This window comes from Urocitellus parryii, chromosome 2 (assembly GCF_045843805.1).
Source record: "Urocitellus parryii isolate mUroPar1 chromosome 2, mUroPar1.hap1, whole genome shotgun sequence".
Lineage (NCBI taxonomy): Eukaryota > Metazoa > Chordata > Mammalia > Rodentia > Sciuridae > Urocitellus > Urocitellus parryii.
In genome coordinates, this window is record NC_135532.1 from 130944994 (window position 1) to 130967495 (window position 22502).

A 22502-nucleotide genomic window follows, 5' to 3' on the forward strand; every position below is an offset into this window, starting at 1 on the left:
ATACCTTTACATGCATGAAAGAATATGTGAGGTTCCCTGGGAGTGAGCATCTGGGAATAAAATTGGTGAGTAAAGTGGTGTGTGTGTGTGTGTGCACGCACGCGCACGCGCGAGCGCGCATGTGTATGTGTTTCTGGGGTTATTGGTGCTTTATCCTAATTCTTTCCTTTAGCATTTTACATAATTTAGAAATTGTATTGACTTTTAAATTTGATGGCAAAACTGAAGTTGTTTTCCAAAGTAAGCCAGGTAATCCAGAATGGGTCCATGCCTCTGAGAGCTTTGTAGGGAAGCAGCATGTGCCTCAGTTGCTGGAAGGCTGTGGCTTACCTAGTTGTAAAAAAACAATGTCACAGTGGCCTGCTACTCAGTGTGTGGGGTCCTTGAAAGCAGGCTCCCGTGCCTTGATGATATTTGAGAGGCATTAGGATTCGGTGGCCTCTTATATTCTGTCATGGCCAGTCTGCCAGATGCCTGGGAGACAATTAGGCACCTTTACATAATTCACTCCCAAGGTACAAGACAAATTCCCACTTTAATAGCATTTTTCAGCCCCAGCTCTATTAGCAGCCCATCCACCGTGACACTGGAATGTGCTAATAGGTTCCCACAAATGGATTCAGATGTGGGGAACATGAGAAACAACTTTCTCTTTGTTTGGGAGGTTGTCAGAATTCCCCACACATGCTTGCTGCAGACCATTTTCCTGGGAGCTATTTGTGCTGGTAGAGTATCTTACGTGGTGAAATAAAAACTGTAAGATAGCATCAAGAACAAATAACATAAAGGGAACACATATCCAACAATTTTCAGGGGATGAGAAATTGCAGATGGAAGCCGGGGTTCAGCTCAGGGCTGGAGTTACTTGATATAGGGGAAAATGTTTGTTGTTCTTCAGCTCTTCAAGACCCAAGAAGCATTTGACCCAGACCTGCAAGTGAGTAAACCATTCCTTAAGCTATTTTCTTTGGAAGGAAGCAATTGGAGCAGGGGAACTAGCAGGCTTGTGAGGACTGGCTGTTCCTTAACCCTTTTGATGTTCTGGAGAATTATGTTTAATGTCATCCTTACAAATGCATCCTTACAAATGATGGCCCGAAAAATGGTGATCCCCAGTCCATCCTACCCCAAGTAGATTGGAACTCTGCATTTGTCTCCCAGTCAGCAGTAGGGGTCAGGGTTTCCCAAAGGAATGAAGAGTTCCTGCAGCTGCTAAGTAGGAAATACACTTTTGTTGATATTTGTTAGGTAAGAATCGGAAATGTGTTTACTACCTCAGTGGGTAATATGCTCATGAGAGGAGACCTTCAAAAATAGGATTTAAATTCACAGGGGCCTTGCTGGACTGGAAAAGTGACCTGAAACCAAAGTTGAGAAAGAATAGGGCCAGGCCCACATACTAGGGAGGAAATGTACTCTGTAGCAATCCAAGGCCAAGCAGAGAGCAGAGAGGATGAGTCAGCAATGTCTTCACACTGGGCTGGGCCTCGGCCTCAGATGAGACTTTAGTCACAGTCACTAGGACGTTCACTTGAGTTCCCCTCAGGGATAATGGATTGGCGCTGAAAATCCAAAATCCCAGTTAAACTTTTTTGGTGATAATGACAAGTCGACTGAAGATAGTAGGTGTGTGTTGGAGGAGGTGGTAACCAAGGTGCAAAAAAAAGACAATGGGTCCCACAGGTCCAAACCTGGGGTGGGGCAGTGGAGTAAATATGGGCGTTGGCTCATCCAGGATGGGGATTGGATTTTCCTCTATTAGAGTCCAGATCTGTGATCTTCAATTTTTAAAACCCGTTATTTTGGTCTAAGAGTGGAGATGGTCATACTTATTTTATAGGGCTCTTATGAAGATTAAATGAAAAGTATATATGAAAGAGTTTATCACACAGAAAATGGAAAACGGTAGGAAAGTCTGACTTCTTTTCTTTTTTATGCCTAAATTCTGATCTTCCCTTGGTACAGAAGCTGGTGGGAACCTCAGGACGAGGGACCCCTAAGGCTGACTTGATTACTCCTTCCTTGACAAGGTGGTCCTTAATGGAGGAGGGCTGTGGAGCCCCTGAGAAGGGAAGAAGGGACCTCAAAAGAAGATCAAGACCCCAGAACAAAGCACCAGGGGAAAGAAAAGCCTACAAGTCTTGTTTAATCTTCTTTTGAGTGTGGAAAGAGCTTTTTCACAGAGGATATGAACTCTTTCTACTTTGCCTGGGGCCTGAGCTACAGTGTGCGCCATGCAGGTGAGCCATTAGGAGGACTCTGGCAAGAAAAGAGCCCGATTATCTTTTAATGTTCCTCCCAGCTCCAAGATTCCAAGACTTTGTGAAAATTTAAAAAGAAATATAACATGCCACATGAATTACCTTATTATTTTATTTTGTTTTTAAGAAGGCTTACAGCAAGGTACTTGATAAAGTAGAAAAGAGCTTGGGAGTCACACAGAACTGGGCGAGAACTTTAGTCCTGGAACTGACTGGCTAAGTGAGATCAGGTAGGTTACTCCACGTAGGCTGCCCCACAGCTGGTCAGGGGTGAGTTTCTCTGCACCCTACATTCTCTGCTTTTAAGTTGGGGCTAACATCACCCACTTTGAAGTATTATTATAAGAGAGATAATATTCAAAAGTGTGATGCCATCATTCAACAGGGTAGTGAGTAAAGTGCCAGCTCTTTCCCCTCACCACCATAACTATTTGTAACTGCAAGAATGTACGCATAAAAACAGCTAAGGTTTTGTTCTTGTTTGAAAGCATTTGGTGCAATTTGTTTTTCTGCTGATATGAAGAGAAGAATACCAGGAGCACGAAGGTTAACTGATGCCAAAGTCTTGTACGAAATCCATGACCCGATAATTTCTTATATTGTTAAGAAAATGGTGAGAATATTTTCATGAACTATAAGAAAAAAACGCAATTGAATTCCAGGAAAACATTCTCTCTTTTCACTTTTATATTTTGTTGTTTCTTTTATGTGATAGGAAGGGAACAATTTGTATCATAAGAAAATAAAGATGTGGAAATGCAGAATAGGGTCAACAGTATTTCTTTGTCTCTTCTTCTGGTTTTAACCAGTTTCATTGTTTTTTCATTTCAGAAGGGAGTGATGAACTTGGTGGTTCTTCGGAATTCTTATAGATAAGCACAAAGATAGAAATTTTGACTTAAATTACCTCTTGCTTGTTTCTCTGCATTGAACAGCATGGCACAGTTCAGAATAAACAGAAGTTATTTTGAGTGTTCTCCAAGAGTGATTTCGGATCCCTGGACATCTTGGAGGGAAACCAGTTTAAGCAAAAGCTACACAAGCAAAGCCAGTAGACTCTTGGACTTGCATTTTTGCCCCCAGAACTAAGCAGACTCTTCTCTCTTGGCCTCTGGTTATTCATTCTTTTGTCAGATGAGGGAATAGGACCAGAGGATCTCTAAGATTCCTGCCAGCTGAAAATTCTCTAGAGGATTTATGTTCTACCATCAAAAAAAAAAAAAAAAAAAAAGCTTGTGAATTTTACCAATAAATCCCAAAATGAGCATTTTTAGTTATACTAGAGAAAGAAGCCAGACACAACTTAGAACCACCTGTCATTGTAAGGAATTTGCCACTCTGACCTTCTCATTTGGGTTTAACATAAACCACACCACCAGATCATGGGGATGAGACCTGAAAATGTCCTTTGGTCTAGCCTGCTCTCTTGCCAACTCCCTGACAACATTAGGTAGATTTCTCTGCTGTGAACCATGCCTCTGGAATGGAATTTACAACCAGCCCTCCCCTGAGCCAGCTCAAATGCCCTCAGACTCTCAGCAGGTCAAATGTTGGGACTGGATTAAAAACTGTCCTTTGCCCAGTTTTATACCAAGGCAAACCTCATCCTTCCCTTTTGTGTCCACTCTCCCTGGCTTCCTTTACTGCCTTTTCTATTTATTTAGGTGCCTGTTTGTCTTAGTAGACTGGAACAGACTTCTAGAGAACTGAGCTGTTCTTGTACAGGCTTTGGAGTCCACAGTCCTGGTTTTGGGTCCTGATTCTGCCACTTACACAGTGTGCTTAATAGCAAGTCCTTTGTCTTCTCCAAGCATGTTTTCTTTTTAAAATGTGTATCTTTAAAAAATTTTTTTTACTTGTTGATGGACCTTTATTTATTTATAAGTGGTACTGAGAATCGAACCCAGTGCCTTACACATGCTAGGCAAGCACTCTACCACTGAGTCACAACCCCAGCTCTCCAAGTGTGTATTCTTTGACCTGACTGTAAATACTTTCCTTTTGAGATTATTGGGATGATGAAATGAAATATCAAATGCAGAGTACTTTGCACCATGTTCGGCATATTGCAAGTGGCCACATGGGGGTCATTATTATTATTTGTATAGAATAGAATCATGACAGATGTTTGTGAAACAAATACTTTTTTTTAAAAAAAGCCATTTCTTCAGAACATTCCAATTAAATTCAGATTATAAGGATGAAGAGGTGCCATGAGAATTAGGGAACAGAGCAGCATTTTCTTGAAAATATGTCTTAGACGGATCTCAGGGTGGAAGACAGACAGCATCTACAGGGCTTTAGGAATGAACTCACCCCTGACCAGCCATGGGGCAAGAACTGGCCTTCCGCCCAGTACTTTCCATTGATGAAGAAGAGGCCTGCGATCATGATGAACACCCACACTGCCAGGTTCAGCACATTGAGCACGTTGTTGAAGCCCACGGAATTCTTCACCCCCAGAGCGACAATGATGGTCACAATGACAGCAATCACCAGAGCCAGAAGGTCTGGGTATGATTCTTCACCTTTCCCTAGAGCAGAGAAACAGGGTTTAGTATTGTCCAGAGGGAAGAAAGGGTCAGGCCAACTCCTGACCCACCCCAAGTTTCGGCACTCAGCTCTGTCCCTCCAAGTGATGGTCAGTCTGTAGGGAGGAGAAGGAACTCTGTGTGTGTGTGTGTGTGTGTGTGTGTGTGTGTACACATGCCTAAGCTGTGGTCCACAAGCAAATATAAGCGTCTATCAGGTAAGATGACCTGATATCCTGGACCCAAAATTGGGATGTGTGATGTGACAGTTACGGCAGTATCTATGGAAACATGGCTCAGAGTTTTTGAAATCAGGACAGTCCTAGAACCTTTGGGATATATCTAGAGGTCTAACATGTTCTTTGAAAATGGTTTTATCTTCATGGTGGTTAATTTTCTAGTGTGTAAAATTTCCACTACCTTCCAACAATCTTTTATTAACGAATTTAAAAATGTCTGTCTCTCAGCTATCCTACTCCTCGGTCTATATCCAAAGGACTTAAAAACCGCATACTACAGGGACACAGCCACATCAATGTTTATAGGAGCACAATTCACAATAGCTAAAATGTGCAACCAACCTAGATGCCTTTCAGTAGATGAGTGGATAAAGAAAATGTGGCATATACACACAATGGAATATTATTCAGCATTAAAAGAGAATAAAATCATGGCATTTGCAGGTAAATGAATGGAGTTGGAGAATATAATGCTAAGTGAAGTTATCCAGTCCCAAAAAACCAAATGCTGAATGTTTTCTCTGATTTAAGGATGCTGAGTCATAATGGGGGTGGGGGTGGGGTGATGGGAGAAATAAATGAACTTTAGATAGGGCAAAGGGGAGGGAGGGGTCATGGGGGTAGGAAAGACGTGTAATGAGATGGACATCATTACCCTAAGTACATGTATGAAGACATGAATGGTGTGACTCTACTTTGTGTACAACCAAAAATATGAACAATTGTGCTCTATATGTGTAACATGAATTATAATGCATTCTGCTGTCATATATAACAAATTTAAAAAAATACACTGAAAAAAAATGCATGTCTCTGAAAACAATTTAAGAGGAATTTTCTTTCGATTCGTGGGGATGTAATTGTAGAGAGAAAATGACCAGCACACAGGACCTGCCTGCTTAGTGTTGCCCATTGGTCAGTGAACTCCTGCCCTCTATAGAGTAGAAAAGGCACTGCTGCCGCAGGCATCTATGGAACATAAATGAATTTTGTGCTTAGATTTGGGTCCTGAATTTCAGCTGTGCTTTGGCCAGCAGCCGGTGGTGTGGCCTTGGGCGTGTTGTCTTGTGCTGGACCTCATCTGTAAAATTTAGGAGATGGATGACTGAATTTTGGGCCATGTCACTCCTAAATTTTCTGAGATCAGTATATGGCACAGGCACAGTCTGCGTACTTTTTATTTTGTCATGGTATCTCGGTGCTCAGCATTTTTGTCAGTTTTTCTGAGCTAGAGACACTGAATTTAAATGACTTGTCATAGCCACAAACTCATTCCTTGGGAGTTTGGAGGAAAGGCTGCAAGACTTCCTCGCTTACAGGTTAATTTCCACAACTTTGAAAGGATGGAAAGTGAGTGGCAGGTGACAGATGGAGCCTGAGGTCTTGTGGTATGCTAGGTGTTTCACTGTCATTCAGCTCTATTACCCTTCCTTGAGTTTTGCTAAAATGGAATCCATTTTAAATATTTTATTTTAAATTTGCTTACTTATGAAAATCTGAAAAATATATTCTGATGAAGCTTTTCCAGTTCTTTTTTCTGAGTTTGTTTTGTTTTATATAGTCATTGACATGGTGCATGTATGGTGCTGTTTGTATCCCTTTATATATGACATTATGTTAAAATATATTTCATATTATTACCACAGGCTTCCCTAATCATCTTTTTAATTGTTATGTGCATAATATGTACAATTTACTTACTTACTTGCTCCATTAAAGAATATTTAGGCTCTTTCTAATTTTTTGATTATTATAGGTTCAGCTTCCCTAATCCAAAATTCCAAAATCTTAAATGCTGAAGAATCTGAAACTTTTTGAGTCCTGACATAATTTTGCCAAAGTGGAAAAATCACACCATGAAACTTTGTTTCATGCATGAATATATTAAAAATATTTAATGAAGTTATCTTCAGGTTATGTATATAAGGCATCTATGAAACATAAATGGATTTTGTGCTTAGATTTGGGTCCTGTTGCCAAGATATCTCATTAAGTATTGGCAAATAATCCCAAGTCTGAAAAAATCCATAATTCAAAAAACTTCTGGTCTCAAGCATTTCAGACAAGAGATGCTCAACCTTTTTAAAATAAGGCTGTAAAGAACATCTTTTTGTATAAAGTGTTCATGAAAGTTAGAAAATTTTTCTTAGTATGAAGAATTTGCAAAACCAAAAAGAAGCAGATGAGGTTCTTGATACATTTTGCCAAATTACAGTCTGAAAGAGGAATCCATTGATTTGGCTCAGTAAATATGCATGTCGGGGAAAGAGGTGACAGCATTCTCACCCAGCCCATTGAGGGTTCCCACGCTGTTCACCATCCAGCGACTGATGGTATGGTTTGCCAGTGAGTCAAACATGCTGCTCAGAGCACTGGCGCCAGCTGCAGTGCCAATCAGGTACTCCAGGATCAGGTTCCAGCCAATGAAAAATGCCACAAATTCACCAACAGTGACATAGCTGTAGGTGTAGGCAGATCCTGTGGTTTTGGGCACTCGGACTCCAAACTCTGCATAGCACACACCTGCAAAGGACAAACACACACAGATGGTGGACTTCAGGAGTGAACTCACTTTTTGGTGGCTAACAATCTTGGGTGGAAGATATTGGGGATCTCTGGGATCTTAGAACAAACACACAAAGTTTTATGTACCAGTCATGTGTCACCTAAGAGTGGGATACTTTCTGAGAAATGTGTTAGGTGATTTTGTTGTGCGAACATCAGAGAGCTTATTTTCATGAACCTAGATGGTATAAGCTACTACCTACTGAGATTATACGACATTTATAAGTATATATCTGTCTATATCTATATATGAAATAGCCAGTTTACAAGAGAAAATGATATGATCGAAAGGTGCAGTAAATACAGTATGAGGCTATTGCTCATGTAACACAGCCTACTGTTTTACAGTAACCATTTTTTTATAAGTAGAAGGAGTACAGTCTAAAACACGGACAAACGGTATGGTATATTAAAAACATAAGCCAATGACATAGTCATTTATTTTCATTACGAAGTATCATGTTCAGTTAATAATCATATGTGCTCTACACTTATAAGCTTGGCAGTGCAATAGGTTTGTTTATACCAGTATACCCACCAACATGTGAGTAAATGTGTTGCACTACAGATATTGAACCATTATGATAGCTATGATGTAATTGATTGATAGGAAATATTAAGCTCTACTGTAATCTATGGCACCCAGTCATATGTGTGCTCTATAATTCACCAAAACATCATTATGGGACACATGATTGGACATGAATCAATTTTACACTAATTCTAGCCAATTCCAATCTCTTTTCCAAAAGACTTTTAAGTGGCATGTCTGGGAAGTCAAACAGAACTAATTCTACAGAACTATTAAAAACTGATCTTTATTTAGAAAATTTCTCCTTTGTGTGTTGTCTCTGTTGTATTCCTTAGGTGACAAAAATTCTGAGTTACTTGGGCCTAATTCAGTGTGAGCCCTCCAATGGCACCAGGGTTATAGTAAGCAATAACATTATTTTTTTTAAAACATTTTTTTAGTTGTCAGTGGACCTTTATTTTATTTATTTACATGTGGTACTGAGAATTGAACCTAGGGCTTCACACGTACTAGGAAAGTGCTCTATACCACTGAACTACAACCCCAGCTTCCTGCCATAACATACTTCTAGTTCAACGTTTACATGTTATAGAAGATACTCCTCATTTGAGAGTGATGCTTTAAGTAGCCTATGAAAATGCTTTACTATATCAAGGGGTAAATAAAAATATAGTTATTAATAAGGAAGTTAGTACATGCAGATGATAATTTAACAAACACTTTTAGAGTGCTTGGCAGAGTGTTAAGTGCTAGGAATAAGAAATATACATGCCATGTACCCCTACCTTCAGGGGAAGATATGCTATAAAATCAGCGCACATGGTTGGCTGTACACACTCAACAGTGTGGAAACGCAGGAGAACAATGAGAGCAGAGATGTGAGATGTGTACTCAGCTGTTTCAGGACCAGGGAGGAATTCATTGGATAAAAAAGAGATAAAGATATGGCAGAGAGAGACAGTGTGAAGCATTTGGGTGGAGGAGCAGTGTACATGGGGTTATCAGGAGATGAGTCTGGAGGGAAGCAGAAACTGTACATTTTCTAAAGCAGGTTCAGGGCCTCTTTTCATCAGATCATCCACTGAACCCTAATTTCCAGGGGAATTTGCAATTTAACAAGCACCTCAGTAATGCTCTTGTTCACTTACATTTGAAAAATATCAGAACATTTCTTTATTCTTCAATGTTATTAGAGATCAAATTAGAAAAAAGAATAAACTGAGCATGCACCAAACTTCTGGAAGCTGGCAACTTCTTTTGGCTGGCTGCAAATTCTGGGTGTGGGGCCAGTGGGAGGACAGAATAGGAGAGCTTGGAGAAACTTCAGGAGTTGCACAGACGTAGGCCGATGTACGTGGAACTCAAACTTTACCTTCAGTCCCCATTTTATTAAGGGTCAACCCTGAGGTTCTCTCATCACAAACCAGGGAACAATAGTTCACTCTTTTGTGAATAAAGAGAGCAAGTTTCTTCTCCTTTTGAAGGGGGTGAAATCAATGCAAGGAAGTGAAAACAGAGGTGTCAAAAGCAGTGACACAATACACGATTCAATGTGATGTAATCTCTCTTCCTTCCCCTGGATTGCTTCAATTGGGAAGATGTCCCTATGGAAGAAACACTGTACCTGCTAGGCTGGGCTCCTGTCTCCTTGACACCCCTTTAGATTCAGTTTCCTTATTTGTAAAAGAAAAGTATTATACAAGATGCTGTCATAAGGGTCTCCGAACTCTGACACTCTAGGGTTCTATATGTTGTATTGAATCTTGCTGCAAAATATGCTGAGCATAACTTAACTCTTCTTCTGTTTTTAAGTTAACTCTTTCCTATCAATTACTAAATTGTCCTGTATTATGCAGATGCTCTTGGGGATAGTCAAGCCCTTTGTCCCCACATTAAATGGCTCAGGTTGCTATTTAGTTATAGTTCCTCTGCCTTCCTCCAACTTTGAAAAATAACTTTTCCATTTCCTTCTTTCATGTTAGACTGTCAGTTGTTACTTCTTGTTGCTGTCATGGTGCTTACCTGGAGCAGTCAGACCACCTCTTTTCTAAATTGCTGCTTCTGACACAGGATGTTTAAATTGTTAGAGTGAGTCTAGAATTAAGAGGAAATGGTCTTTGAAGGAAGGCCTGAAGAACTCTGTCATGAGGAGAGTAGAGAGTATGCATTAAGTATGAGGACCTAATGATATTTTCTTGGAAGCCTGGAGACGTTGTGTTAGCTTCTGAGTTCTTCGGTATTGAGTTTGCACATGCAGATTGTGTTGATATACTAGTTCTGGGTGAGGAAGTGATTAGGAGGCAACTAATTTCGTTTTTTTTGATGTAGCTTTATCCAATAATCCCTGTATACCATGAGCTTATTCTCTCTACCCATTTGAACCTCCTAAAAACGTTCAAGGCTCATAAATAGAATTTTTTTCCAAGTGATGCTTTGAAACAGCATTGATTTGACTGTAGATTTAATTTGGAGAGCCAGTGAGTATTGCGGAGTTTGTGCGATCAAATATTCCCTTCATAATATTCGATCTGCTAAATTAAATGTAAAAACACCCAATTTACCATTAGACCCCACTTGTTGAGGGTAATTTAGTTGAAAGCCAAGTCTTCCATAGGTCTTGGGAAGGGACCAGTCCTTTGCTGTCCTGAGTCAGAGGAAGAGGACCTGACTGTGCATGGTTTAAGCAGTCTTTGGAATCTCAGTCATGCATTTCACAAGGGCCTAAAGGGAACCTGGTGACTATAGCGTGGGGAGAACAGGGAGAAGGTCAATCAGCCAGTAACCATAGAACACAATTTCTGTTTCAAGAAATTCTTCTTTAGACACATCTTAAGTGCTCTTCTAGTGTTTCCAATTCCTTATGATTTGTTTGTATGCAGGAATCCAGGCTTCCAGTGGGTGGACACCAGAGATTATCTAACTGGGCATTGAAGCTTAATGGAGAAGTGAAAGTTTGCAAGCCCAAATATCCTTGATAAAACTGGAAATTTTGTCAGTCAATCAACCATTTAAAAATAGCTGATGCATGAGAGAGATACATTTAAAAATATCCTTCTAATTTCAATAAAAAATAAAAACACTATGGAAAGGGAAACCTGATTTTCTTCTTAGATTACCTAGTAACTGAATGTCCAAGACTAGGTTTCTTACCCCTCATGTGGGTGAAATGAAGAGACCTACTCGATAAGCTTTAGAGTCTCTTCTATAGTGCATCCTTCTTGGGTTTCACAACTAGAGTCAACTTTTAATCATCTGGGCCAATGGGGGAACCCTATAGAAAATACTGCCAAGCTGTGGTTACCAACAAAGGCAGAACTTTCTCCTAGGGGGGATTTTTGAAATCTTTGGGTGCAACTATGATTCTCACAATGATTGTGGTCACTTGTGGCATTAAATGGTCAGGAGCCTGGGCTGCTAGACATTCTGTGAATAATGTCCCAGAGCATAAAGCACTGTCTTATGTTTTACATGACTTCTGAAGGTTCCAATGGACATTCATTTAAGTACAAATCTGTTCACAGTTTCTGAACCTGGAAGTATCTCTATTTACATATAAACTTTTTTTTTTTTTTTTTTTTTTTTTTTTTTTTTTTAGCATGGCTTTATATGCATTTTTCTAGGACTGTAATAACCGGGTCAATTGAGGGACAGCTGGAACTTATTTTCTTTGGAATTTATCAAGACTTGGTCACCATTTTGGAAAACGACATTGTCAACACAACATCACTCACAGTCTCTGAGCATCACATATACACCCAGGTGAGTGTGCGTTTGTGACAATTGTATTCATATTGGCTCTACAAATGACTGCAAGCCTCTGACAGCTTCATTGTCTCCTAATGTACTTGGGGCCCAGTGTTCACACATGAAATAAATATTGTTTTTATTAGAAATTTGCTTATCTTTCATGCTCAGGGCATGATTTTTTTTTGAAGAATTAAATGGATAGGAACATAGCATTATCTCTAGTTTTCATTCCAGAATACTAAGGGAAGCATTACACAGTGTTTATTAAAAGAGTTGTTTTAGGTGTACTAGGATGGAGAATCACTATTCTAACTGAGAAATAAATGTATAAAGAATCTTTACTTCGTTTGAGAATTCAGTAAAAATATTTTTGTTCTAGAGTTATCTTCCTAATCATATGTGCCTTATGTTTTTATCCAAGTAATTTTGCTTTTCTTGATTATCCATCAAATGAGTGGAGAAGAAGAGGCATATTGATTCCACAAGAGGATCACCTTGTAGCTGGAGAAAATCAATATTGAATACAATATTGGGGTGCAGGTGGCTGTCAGAAAGTGACTGCATGCTGTAAAAAACATGCTGAAAATTTTCTCATTAGAGTTTTTCAGAACTGGGAACTCCAAGGCAGGCCTGGTGGGGATAAGAGTGATTTCCCACAGTCACAACTTCAACACCTTATCCCATCAGCCTTCCATTAAGAATACTGTAAACATATCCTGATTTACATTTTGTCATATCCCTGCTGTTCAGTTTTATTTCTATATCCAGAACTATTTGAGGGTTAATTGACAAGTTGCTAGCCTAAAAGCAGTTAAACTTAGAACTTACACATTTAAAAGAGGGTTGGTAAAGACCAAATGTTTTCTCTGATATGCAGGTGCTAATTCACAATAAGGATGGGGGAAGAATAGAGGTCATTTGGATTAAACCAGAGGAATGAAGGGAGGGGAGGGGGCGTGAGGGTAGGAATGGTAGTAGAATGAATCAGACATTCTTACCCTATGTGCATATATGATTACATGACCCGTGTAACTCTACATCATGTACAATCAGACAAATGAGAAGATATACTTCATTTATGTATGATGTGTCAAAATACATTCTACTGTCATATAGAACTAATTAGAACAAATTAAAAAAATAAGAGTTTGGGATAAGATACCAGGAGGCTCTTTATTTGAAAAAGCTCCCACTAATTCTCTCTTGTATATCCTTGGTGATGTGTGATATGGGGTTCAGAAAAATATAATCTCTTCAGTGTGAAGTTCTTTCCAAGTCAGAGTCTAAGGTTCTTCCATATGTAGGAAGAGTCATCTTGAGGTTCAATGTTCCCAAAGAGCCTGTGTATGATGTTGAACTTCCAAACTGGATCTCATACAATGTTGCCCAATAGTAAACATATTTAGCCCATGTAGTTCTATCCCACCCCTACCCCAAACCTGCCCCAGATCTCGTCATGTCACTTACAGACTGCCCTGGCTCTTTACACAGGCAAAGATTCTCCGTCCTCAGAATGGGTGATGGAAAATGACCCAGCTGGAAGTAGGCAGAGGGTGGAGAAGAACTTCTCCCCTTAAGAATTTTATTTGCCTCCACATCCCACCAAAGAAAGCTATGAGAGAAATAAGTCCTTCCAAATAGGCATACTTTCACCTGGAATGTTGAAGTCTCGTGGTTCTTCACTATTGAATGCCAATCACTCTACACAGAGAGGGATTCCCATTAGCATGTAGCTTAGCTTACTCTAATTCCCTAACCTACTTACCAGCTAACTTGGCAATTTTCTAAATTCTGACTTCCTAATTTGCTTGCTTTATGTGACATGCATTAAGTGCCTACTAAATCAGGCACTGTAGTGAATGTCAGAGATATAACCTGTAAGTTGACCTTGAAGCATTTATTTTCCAATCAGGAAGAAGCTTAATAAACAGCTGAGCCCACAATATTAGCTGCACACATTTGATACTGTGGAGTACCTATGAGGTACCTGGGGGCCCAGTGGGGTGAGTGTAGCTCTTAGGGAGTACTTTCCTTTACTGCTGGGGAAATAGGAAGGTAGGGAGGCTTTTGAGCTGCATATTGAAGTGTGAGCTGGGATTTGCCAATCACAAAAAATGGGGGCTAGGGTAGTTTTAGGCAGAAGAAGGGGCATTGCTAGAGGACCACGTGAGGCTCCTTTGGGGATTGAGGAGGAGTCTGCAGAGGTGGGTCAAGTGATTGAAGGGCTGCGCTTTAATATATTAATAGGATTAAGCAGCAAAGGACTATACATTTCACCATCTTCTATAGTTTTAAAAACGTTCACTCACAGTTTTATTTGAGAGCTTGGTACATACATAAGCAAAAACAGGACAGCTCTATCTGAGGGGGTGGGGAAACTGAGGAAGGTCTGCTTAGGATCCCCTTCATCCCACACTTCTCCAAAGCCCTTGACACCCGTTTGTGGACCCACAGAGTAGTTCTGAGCCCAGGAGAGGGGAGACGTGTCAACTATTCATTGGGGTTGTTTCTTTATTTTATAGATGATGCCACTGAGCCCCAGACCTAAAGTTGTCTGTTCATTTAATGACAGAGCCAGGGTTGGAACTGAGGCCTCCTGATAGTCAGTGTAGTAGCTTTCCAATCCATTCATTCATTCCAGACATTTATAAAATATTATCTAATTGCATCTATGTTAGATTTTCGGGATTTAATGGTGATCAGGAAAAATGTAGTCCTTTTTTTTTTTTTGTGGGTCTAACAGTCTAATAGAGAAAAGTGATCTGAAAATCTACCCACCAGAGAACTATCCAGAGTGGGAGAGAGAGATGGGAGGGAATGGAGCAGGGAGTCTAAGGGAGCAATCTTGCAGTTTCATCCAGGCCTCTGAAATGGGCAAAAGTGTGATGGGTCAGAGGTCATAGGTATGAGGCCTGATTGATAGTTTTGAGCATATTTTATCTATTATGCTCCATATGGTGGGGGAGGGCACCAGGTTGGGGTTGGCTGATCTAGTCAATTCTCTTGAGGGCCAGTTATCTGCTCTCTCCCAGGCCCAGGATGGAACGCACTGCAGGTCTACACCAGTGCACTTTCAGAACATCCTCACAAAGTATAGCATTTTGCAGAGACAGTTGTGACCCCTTTTCTTAGTTTTCATAAGACATCTCTGTTTCTTTTATAAATTCACAGCAGAGCTAAGACATGTATATCTCCCTATGGTTGCCAGTCCTGCTTCAATGTAGACTGGAGATGGGGTAAGAAGAGAAACTATAGGATCAAAGAGAAAAATAGAGCGTGAATTCTCTGGGAAATGTTTGTTTTCTCTGTGAAACCGAGTTCCAGATGGCAGGTAACGAGGTGTCTCCATCCTTGCTGTTTCCCTTGAGAGGCAGGTTCCTGAATTCTGAGAATCACCTATGTAGCCTCAAGTCCCCTGGGATCCAGCTAACCAGTCCTCATGTCCTCTTTCTGATGTTCTTGGTTAGTCAAGAAAATCACAGTTTTCTTTTTCAAGGGAGTGATCTGTCAGGCTGTCTCTCTACCTGAACAACCTTGGTTACCCCATCGCCTGTCAGGGAAACCCAGGCAATTTTTACAAATGTGTCTGGAAGAAAAGCAATTTGTCTGGGAATGCCTATGTATCTTTGTGTCGAAGAAGAGACTTATGATTACTCTGCCAAAGCAGGGCCCAGGTGGACAGTAGCAGCCCGTGTTCAGGGGCTGGGCAGCATCGTCAATCAGGGAGGGCATGACACCATTAGTTATTGAACCTGACAGGGCTCCAATTAAAGCTGGGTAGGGAACAGAGAGCTCTCAAGTCCCCAAACCACAGCACCCATAGATCAACATATAAACAAGGAGGAAAGAAGCTGTCCTTATGGCCAGAGAAATGACTCCAAAAACTGCTTCAGGAAGTTTAATCACTAGCTGATTAAATGTGTGACTAGCCTATCTGTTTACTCTCTTCTCTGGATCTTCTTCTATGAAACTATTTCAAAGATTATTAGTGGTGCAGTTTCCATAATATGATGAATTCAAGAATTCTATTTTTTTTGGTCATGCTATTATTAATCATCTTCATTGATGTAATGCTCATGGGACAACATCCACAGGGTGAGCTGTTCCCAGAGCCAATCTTAAGCCCCAGATTGGTCCCCACCTGGGAATGGCAATGGTGATGCCTACTGTTTGGGTCTTCAAAGGACACATGTAAAGCTCCTAGCATAAGGTAGGCACTCCTTTAGTGGGAGATAATGGCTGTTATTTACAGATGAGGAAAAGAAATTAGAGGAGTCTTAGTTAGCAGTAGCTTTTGGAGTATTCATATAGGAGAACGGGCTTTGGATATGGGATAAAACAGGTTGGAACCCTGTATTATTGACTGATGATTTTAGAACCTCAGCAGTGACAGATTTGTTGGAAATCATCTGGAGTATAGACCAGGTCCTACATGAGCTCAATGCATTTCTAAAATAGAGTCTGGAAAATTTTCTTCTTATATTTAAAATCTTTAATCTAGAAACTTCTTGTTCCATTCCGTGACTTCAACTAGAAATTGTGAGGGTGAAGAGAAAGCTCCCATTTTCTTGCTAACCTCTATGAAACCTGCTGCCCCTTGTCCAAGTGACTTTGATAAAACTGAGCTGAAAAGACTGTGCACACAGGAAAAGGAGTGGTAACTGAGCAGTTCTCTCTCACCCAAATATTTTCCAGTTGCTCACTCTCAAGGAGCAGGCAGTGCCCATTTCTACTGCAGATGAAAGTGACACGGACAGAGACAATAGAAGCTCCTGCGTGGGGATGAGGCCACCATCTATTTCCTTGAGAACATGATGGGCAGGTTAGAGTGCCTCTGGGACACTCCTGAGCATCACATATCCTCCTCAGCTCACTCAAGGAGCACACACCCCTGAGGTTCCACAGAGAGAGGTGCATTCTAATCAGGTGCCCTGGGAGGGCGGGGCATAGCACATCTTTTGAGGACATAAATCCCTCTCTATGGGGAACCTTCCCAAAGGCATGAGAGACCCTCATGTGAGGGATGCCACTTTGACTTTTTTCGAACAGGGCCAGCATATGGGGAGGAGAAGCATTGGGGCTGAGATTAAGGATTTAGGAAACTTGCTGGAGAGACTCTTTTGGGCATGGGGATTTGGTTACAGCTCTTCCTTCCAGTTCTCCCTGTTCCTGTGATGTGAACACCCACCATCACCTCCCTCTTCCTCTCCTGCTCTTTATACTCCTTGACCCTCAGAACTATAGGAGAGACTGGTCTTCCAAAGGGCACAAGTATTAAATTTGTATTTCCAGGCATGAGTGTTGCCACCTGCTGGTCTGTGAGATCAGCGGGTTGGTGTGTGAATGGTGAATGGTGGCTGCAGTCTCTTCTGTGCACAGGTGACAATAGATCAGGTTGCTATTCTTCCCAAGAGTCTCACCTACATGGTCCTGATGGATGACTTCCACCTAGACAATCCCTGATGAATGAAATGGCAGTGGTGGGTTTTGGCTGAATTTTGTATGATGGTACAGTAGGGAATGAAGAAGAATGACTCCCTTGGATATGTTGGTGGCTTCTTGGAAGAGGCATTTCCTACAAGGAAAACATCAAATGTTCTTAGCTGGACTGATAGTATTCTGCCACATGAATATTCTCAGAATTTAAATATTCTCAGAAATGTTTTGAAAGGGTGTTTATCCCATGCTTGTTGGCAGGTACCTTACTTATCTCTGCATACCTGACACCTGTTTCAGTGCATAGAGATGAAGCTACTTAAAGATCACTTCTTCTGAGAAGGAGGGAGGGAGAAAGAGAGAAAGGGAGAGAGAGAACTTTGCCATGGTGTCCTGCTTATTTTCCTTTATGGCACTTATCATGACTAGTAATTATTGTATGAATTCATTCCTGTGTTTTCTGAGGCACAGTCTATTTATAGAAGGCTATCCCTGTGGAGAAGAAAATTTCTCTTGGTTAAAAACCTTCAGGACCCAAAGCATGCTCTTCTGCAAGGCCCACTTGGAGAAAGGTGTGTAGGAGGCAGGCCTCCTGTGTTCTTTAGCTAGGAGTGGACTTCAGGACTTCAGGATGGGAAACAGGGACTGCTTGTTTGCAATATGAAAGACTCTAGCCTTGTTAGGTTGGCAACTGGCCAATAGTATTGATGGTGATAATGATGAGAGTCAACATTACTGAGAATGTACTATGTACATAGGCCATATTAAATACTTTACAAACACAATCTCCATGAAATGGCTATGGTGCAGAAGCTCATGTTCAGCTACATAGTAATTCACTTACTATCTTATTATGTTCCTCTATAGGTGATGAAGCCAAGGTCTAGACAGGTTATCAGGTTATCCCAATCTTTACCATCTTATACCACAAGCTTAGAAAATGATATTTGTATGCATGTGGCAAAGAAGTAATGTGTGAAAGGGTCAGACTGTTCACAGGCAGAGGTGACTAGCCGGGGGCCCCTGCCACATGGCAGCTGCCCTGAGGGCTGAAGGATCGATACCTTGGCACACCTGTAACTTTCAACCTGTCTGGGAAGTTGTGGGTTGAATATACTTGTCAAGTCACTCAGGGATAAATGGCAGAGAAAAAATTGGATGGAGACAGCTCAGCTACAGGGAGTAAGTACATCTGATGCCCAGATGCTGGGTAGGATTGGAGGGCCTGTATGTGTGAGGAGTTGAGACAATGGGCCTTTTTAAAACACATCTTTTCCTTCCTGAGTTTATCCTAACTCTTGTTATGGACAACCACACTCAATCTCTTCATTTTGCAGGGGAGGTAGCAGACATCAGGAGACGTGGATATCTTGCCCAAGGGCCTCGAGCTGCCTAGGGGCAGACCTAGAACAAGATCTCAGGTATCCCTACTTCTGACCTGAGCCTGATTGTATCTTGCAGCCCTTACAATTGTTTCATAGGTGCTTGTTTCTTCTCACTTCTTGTTGCTTTGTCTCAGAGTTCTTTCCTATGTTCAGCAGCATGTCCTGCCATGCTGAGCCCAGAGCAGGTGGTCAGTCCCTTCTACAGCCATACTAAGTGCTCTTGATATACACTGTCCACTCTACTAGGTCCTGAAGAAGGTGTAGAAGGAGTCCATGGTTTCCTGGGATTGCCAGAGGAGGCTCATTTTCACCATCAGTGATTTGAGAACCTTGCAAATTTCTTTTAAAATGTGATCACTGTCTCTGAACTAGTAACTGACATCCTTCCTACAAGGGCTGTCAATCAAGCCCTATATAGAAGAGCTACATGAACTTTATAACACCTTTCTCCTCACTGCTGACAGGTGACAGAAAGATGCTGAGCTTAGGAGTCATTCTCATGACCTAATTTCGAGAAGTTTTGATCCAGGAAAGTGCTCTCCTAATCAATAGAACAGGATGAGATACAGGATCTTTTGAAATCCCAATAAGTGTGAGGGTTTCCTCTACGTATTAGATTCTCTTTGATAGGTTTTTCATTTGGGGCTGTGTGTCTTTATGAAGTAGCTTGGGAGTAAGAGTCTCTGGGTCAGGGGCAGATTGAATTTATACTCAGCCTTTGTTTTTGACCATTTTGTGATTCTGGATAAGTCACCTAACCTGACTGACCTTGGTTTTTTCATCTGCAAAATGCAAAATGACATTGATTTTGTAGGGTATTGTAGAAGGATTATGTAATTGGTGTCCAACTAGGGCTCGGGATGTCAAAAGTCCTCAAGATTTTGGCTGTCATGATGAGCCATCACACAGAGACACTAATATCCAGCTGGCAGGGAAGCTGAAAGGACTAAATGAGGTAAAGTGGACCCGATAATCTGGTGCATAGTATTTGCCTAATAATAATAAAAATAATAGTAAAGGCTAACATTAATCAAATGCTTGCTAAGTTATATCTTGGAGTTTTATAAACTTGGGGGTAGCTGCTACCCTTATTAAGATTTCAGCATTTGATTGTGTATTGAATCCTAGTTTGGAGAGCTAGTCACTCCTAGGTTGGAGGACAGACATGTACACATTCATCTTTGCATTTCCTCCCCACCCTCTCAATATTTTTGTTTCCACCATCCACAAGTGTGGTAAAGAGCAGTCCTCAGAGGTGTTTCAGGGAACAAGCAAGTGCAAGTTTATGGCACGAATGAGTGATCTTAGATCACTGAGAAGGGGTTGCAAAGCACCAATCCTCCTGGTTCACCTCTCAAGTCTGGCTTCAATCTGAGAAAGGAAAATTGGTTTGTTGTTCTGAAAAATAAAACCAGGGAATTCATCAGGCTATATATAGAGACTCTGAATCTTTAGAAATCTTTCATGGAAAAGATTTTTATGTCATGGAAAATCCAACCGGAGATAAACAGCAGAATAGGAGACTCTGTTTGTACCCCCGGGAAGAAGGCTGAGAGGCTCCCCAGAGCTCTGCTCCCCTACTATCTCCCCAGGGATTCCATTATGAGCGGGGCTCACCTAATGTCCATGACAAGACACTAATGAAGGTGGCAGGAAGCACAGTTTAGAAACCCTAATGCTAAACTCTAACCTAAGAGTGCCAAGAAAAATACAACTCAGTGTGATAGCCCTTCATTGCCTTTTAGATCCAATCAATGAGAATTGATCACAACTTGTCAATCCATATTGAATGAGAAAGATTGACTTGCTTCAAACATCTCAAGAGACAGGCCCACTTCAGGGGAAGTGGAACGAAGAGAACGAGCTACGGAGTCCAATGTATTAGCTTTGAGTTCTGACTCTGTATACCTGTGGGACTTTCCTTTAACCTCTCATCCTGCTTCCCCTTGGTATAGCAGAACAGAAGCCACCCACCTCTCTCCAGAGGGTGGGTGAGGATGGGGGGAGGATTTGCATTCAGGCCCCTTCTGCCGTGCGCTGTCCACACCAGAGCTCCGCATCCCTCAGGTGTTCTCTGATGGCCCTTTTGCTAGAGTTTTCTGTTTCTCCTTTCACCTTCTGTTACCAATACTGTGTTGTAATATTTGTTATTCATTGTTTCAAAACGTTCTCATTTATTGCATGTCTCTTTTTGGCTATAAAGACAATTTCCCCTTTCCCTCATTGTCCCTCATCTACCTGTACCCAAATCCTCTCCATTCTAAAGCTTCCTCTTGACCTCCACTGTCAGGGACCAGACACTCATAATTTCTTGCCTGTTTTGTGCAATACGTGTATAATTCCATTGCCTCACTGGTCGCATCACTGCACTTCTCAATGCCTATAGAACGACTCCTAACCTTCTTGGCTTCACAAGTTTCAGGGCTTGACAGTAAGCAGGCTCAGAAGAGGAGGTAAGGTTGAAGGACAAAGGCTGCTTATCAATGGGGGTAGGAGGTTACAGCCAAGAAAAGGTTGAAGGCCTTCCCTGCAGTCACAGAGAATTGGAGTATCTTATATTCAAGGGTCAGCTTGGCCTCTGCTGGGATTGGCTGTATTGTGTCCTCCATTTCTGGCCCACACTTTCCATGAGATCCACTGTGCATACAACCTTGCATTAGTTATGCTTTGGGGAGAGGAGAGATTGGGTGGTTTCTGTTTGATGATAATCTAAGGAAAAGAAGCAACAGGAGGTGATGTGCTGAGTGGTGACAGAGGCTCTGTGGAGGAGGAGGTTCAGAGCTAGAAAAATCCAGAGAAAGGTAAGCTTCACAACATCCTAGACATATTGAGGGGGACTCTAGATTTTCCAACCGCACATAGAAGGGAAATCAGAACCAATTTTTTAAAAAATATTTTTATACCTTTATTTTGTTTACTTTTTTTCTTTTTATGTGGTGCTAGGGATCGAACGCAGTGCCTCACATGTGCTAGGCAAGCGCTCTGCCACTGAGCCACAATCCCAGGCCCTCCCCAGAACCAATTTTATTTGAATATCTTAGTATTCAGCCTACTGGAGATCCTAGGGGTTATACATCTATTATAGATGTGGTAATGCCAACTACCTAAATGTGTCCTTTGGGTTAGGGACAATTCCTTTTCTATTTTTGGCACTACCCAGGATTGGTATATGGTGGGAATCCAATAAATTTTTACTGAACCATATTTCATTATATTTTTGACAACTATTTCTTATGGGTAGATGATAAAAATGACTAGCATTGTGTACCAGGCAGGGGATGCTGTGTGTGCATACTGTCATTTAAATCCTTACCCAAACCACTTGAGATATGGGTATGAAGGTTTATTATAGAAAGTGCATGAGTTTAGGAGTCACTTAGACCTATATTATGCCTGAAGTTCAGCTTTAGTAATATTAAAAGAGAACTGGACATAAACCTAGGGGGAAAAAATCAAACCTGCCATTCTTCCACCATTCAAGTTCAGAGGAGTCTCTTTGGGCTTTGAATGGCCAGATGTTGCTGGATTGATGACTTTGCTTTGTTTCATCCCCAGCCAACTAAGTTAGAGAAACTCCATAAAGCATCCTGCCTCCACCCCTCCGTCTCTCCACAAAGCTGTAGGTGGGAACCAGGAAGAAAGAAAATGCTTTCCTTTATCTGGGTTTTTATAATCTGCAATATACAAAGGGGTTTTTAGAGTTGGCATGGGCATGGAGCCTGGTGGTGGCCTACTGAGCTATTAAAGAGTAGATAAGCCCTTTAGGACATGGGGGAAAGGTTACAGGGCCAGCTGCTTCCTCTGAT

The 22502-nt window shown here is 41.2% G+C and overlaps 1 protein-coding gene across 1 annotated transcript in view; it reads right to left on the reverse strand.

Annotated features, from left to right (window-relative positions):
- Slc7a14 (solute carrier family 7 member 14) overlaps positions 1 to 22502 on the reverse strand; it is a 52779-nt gene that overhangs the window by 23969 nt on the left and 6308 nt on the right. The window contains exons 2-3 of the mRNA XM_026395004.2: positions 7318 to 7554; positions 4578 to 4795 (exon numbers count right to left, since the gene is read on the reverse strand). Of these exons, the coding sequence (XP_026250789.2) occupies positions 4578 to 4795; positions 7318 to 7554 (455 nt within the window). The remainder of the gene's footprint in view (positions 1 to 4577; positions 4796 to 7317; positions 7555 to 22502) is intronic.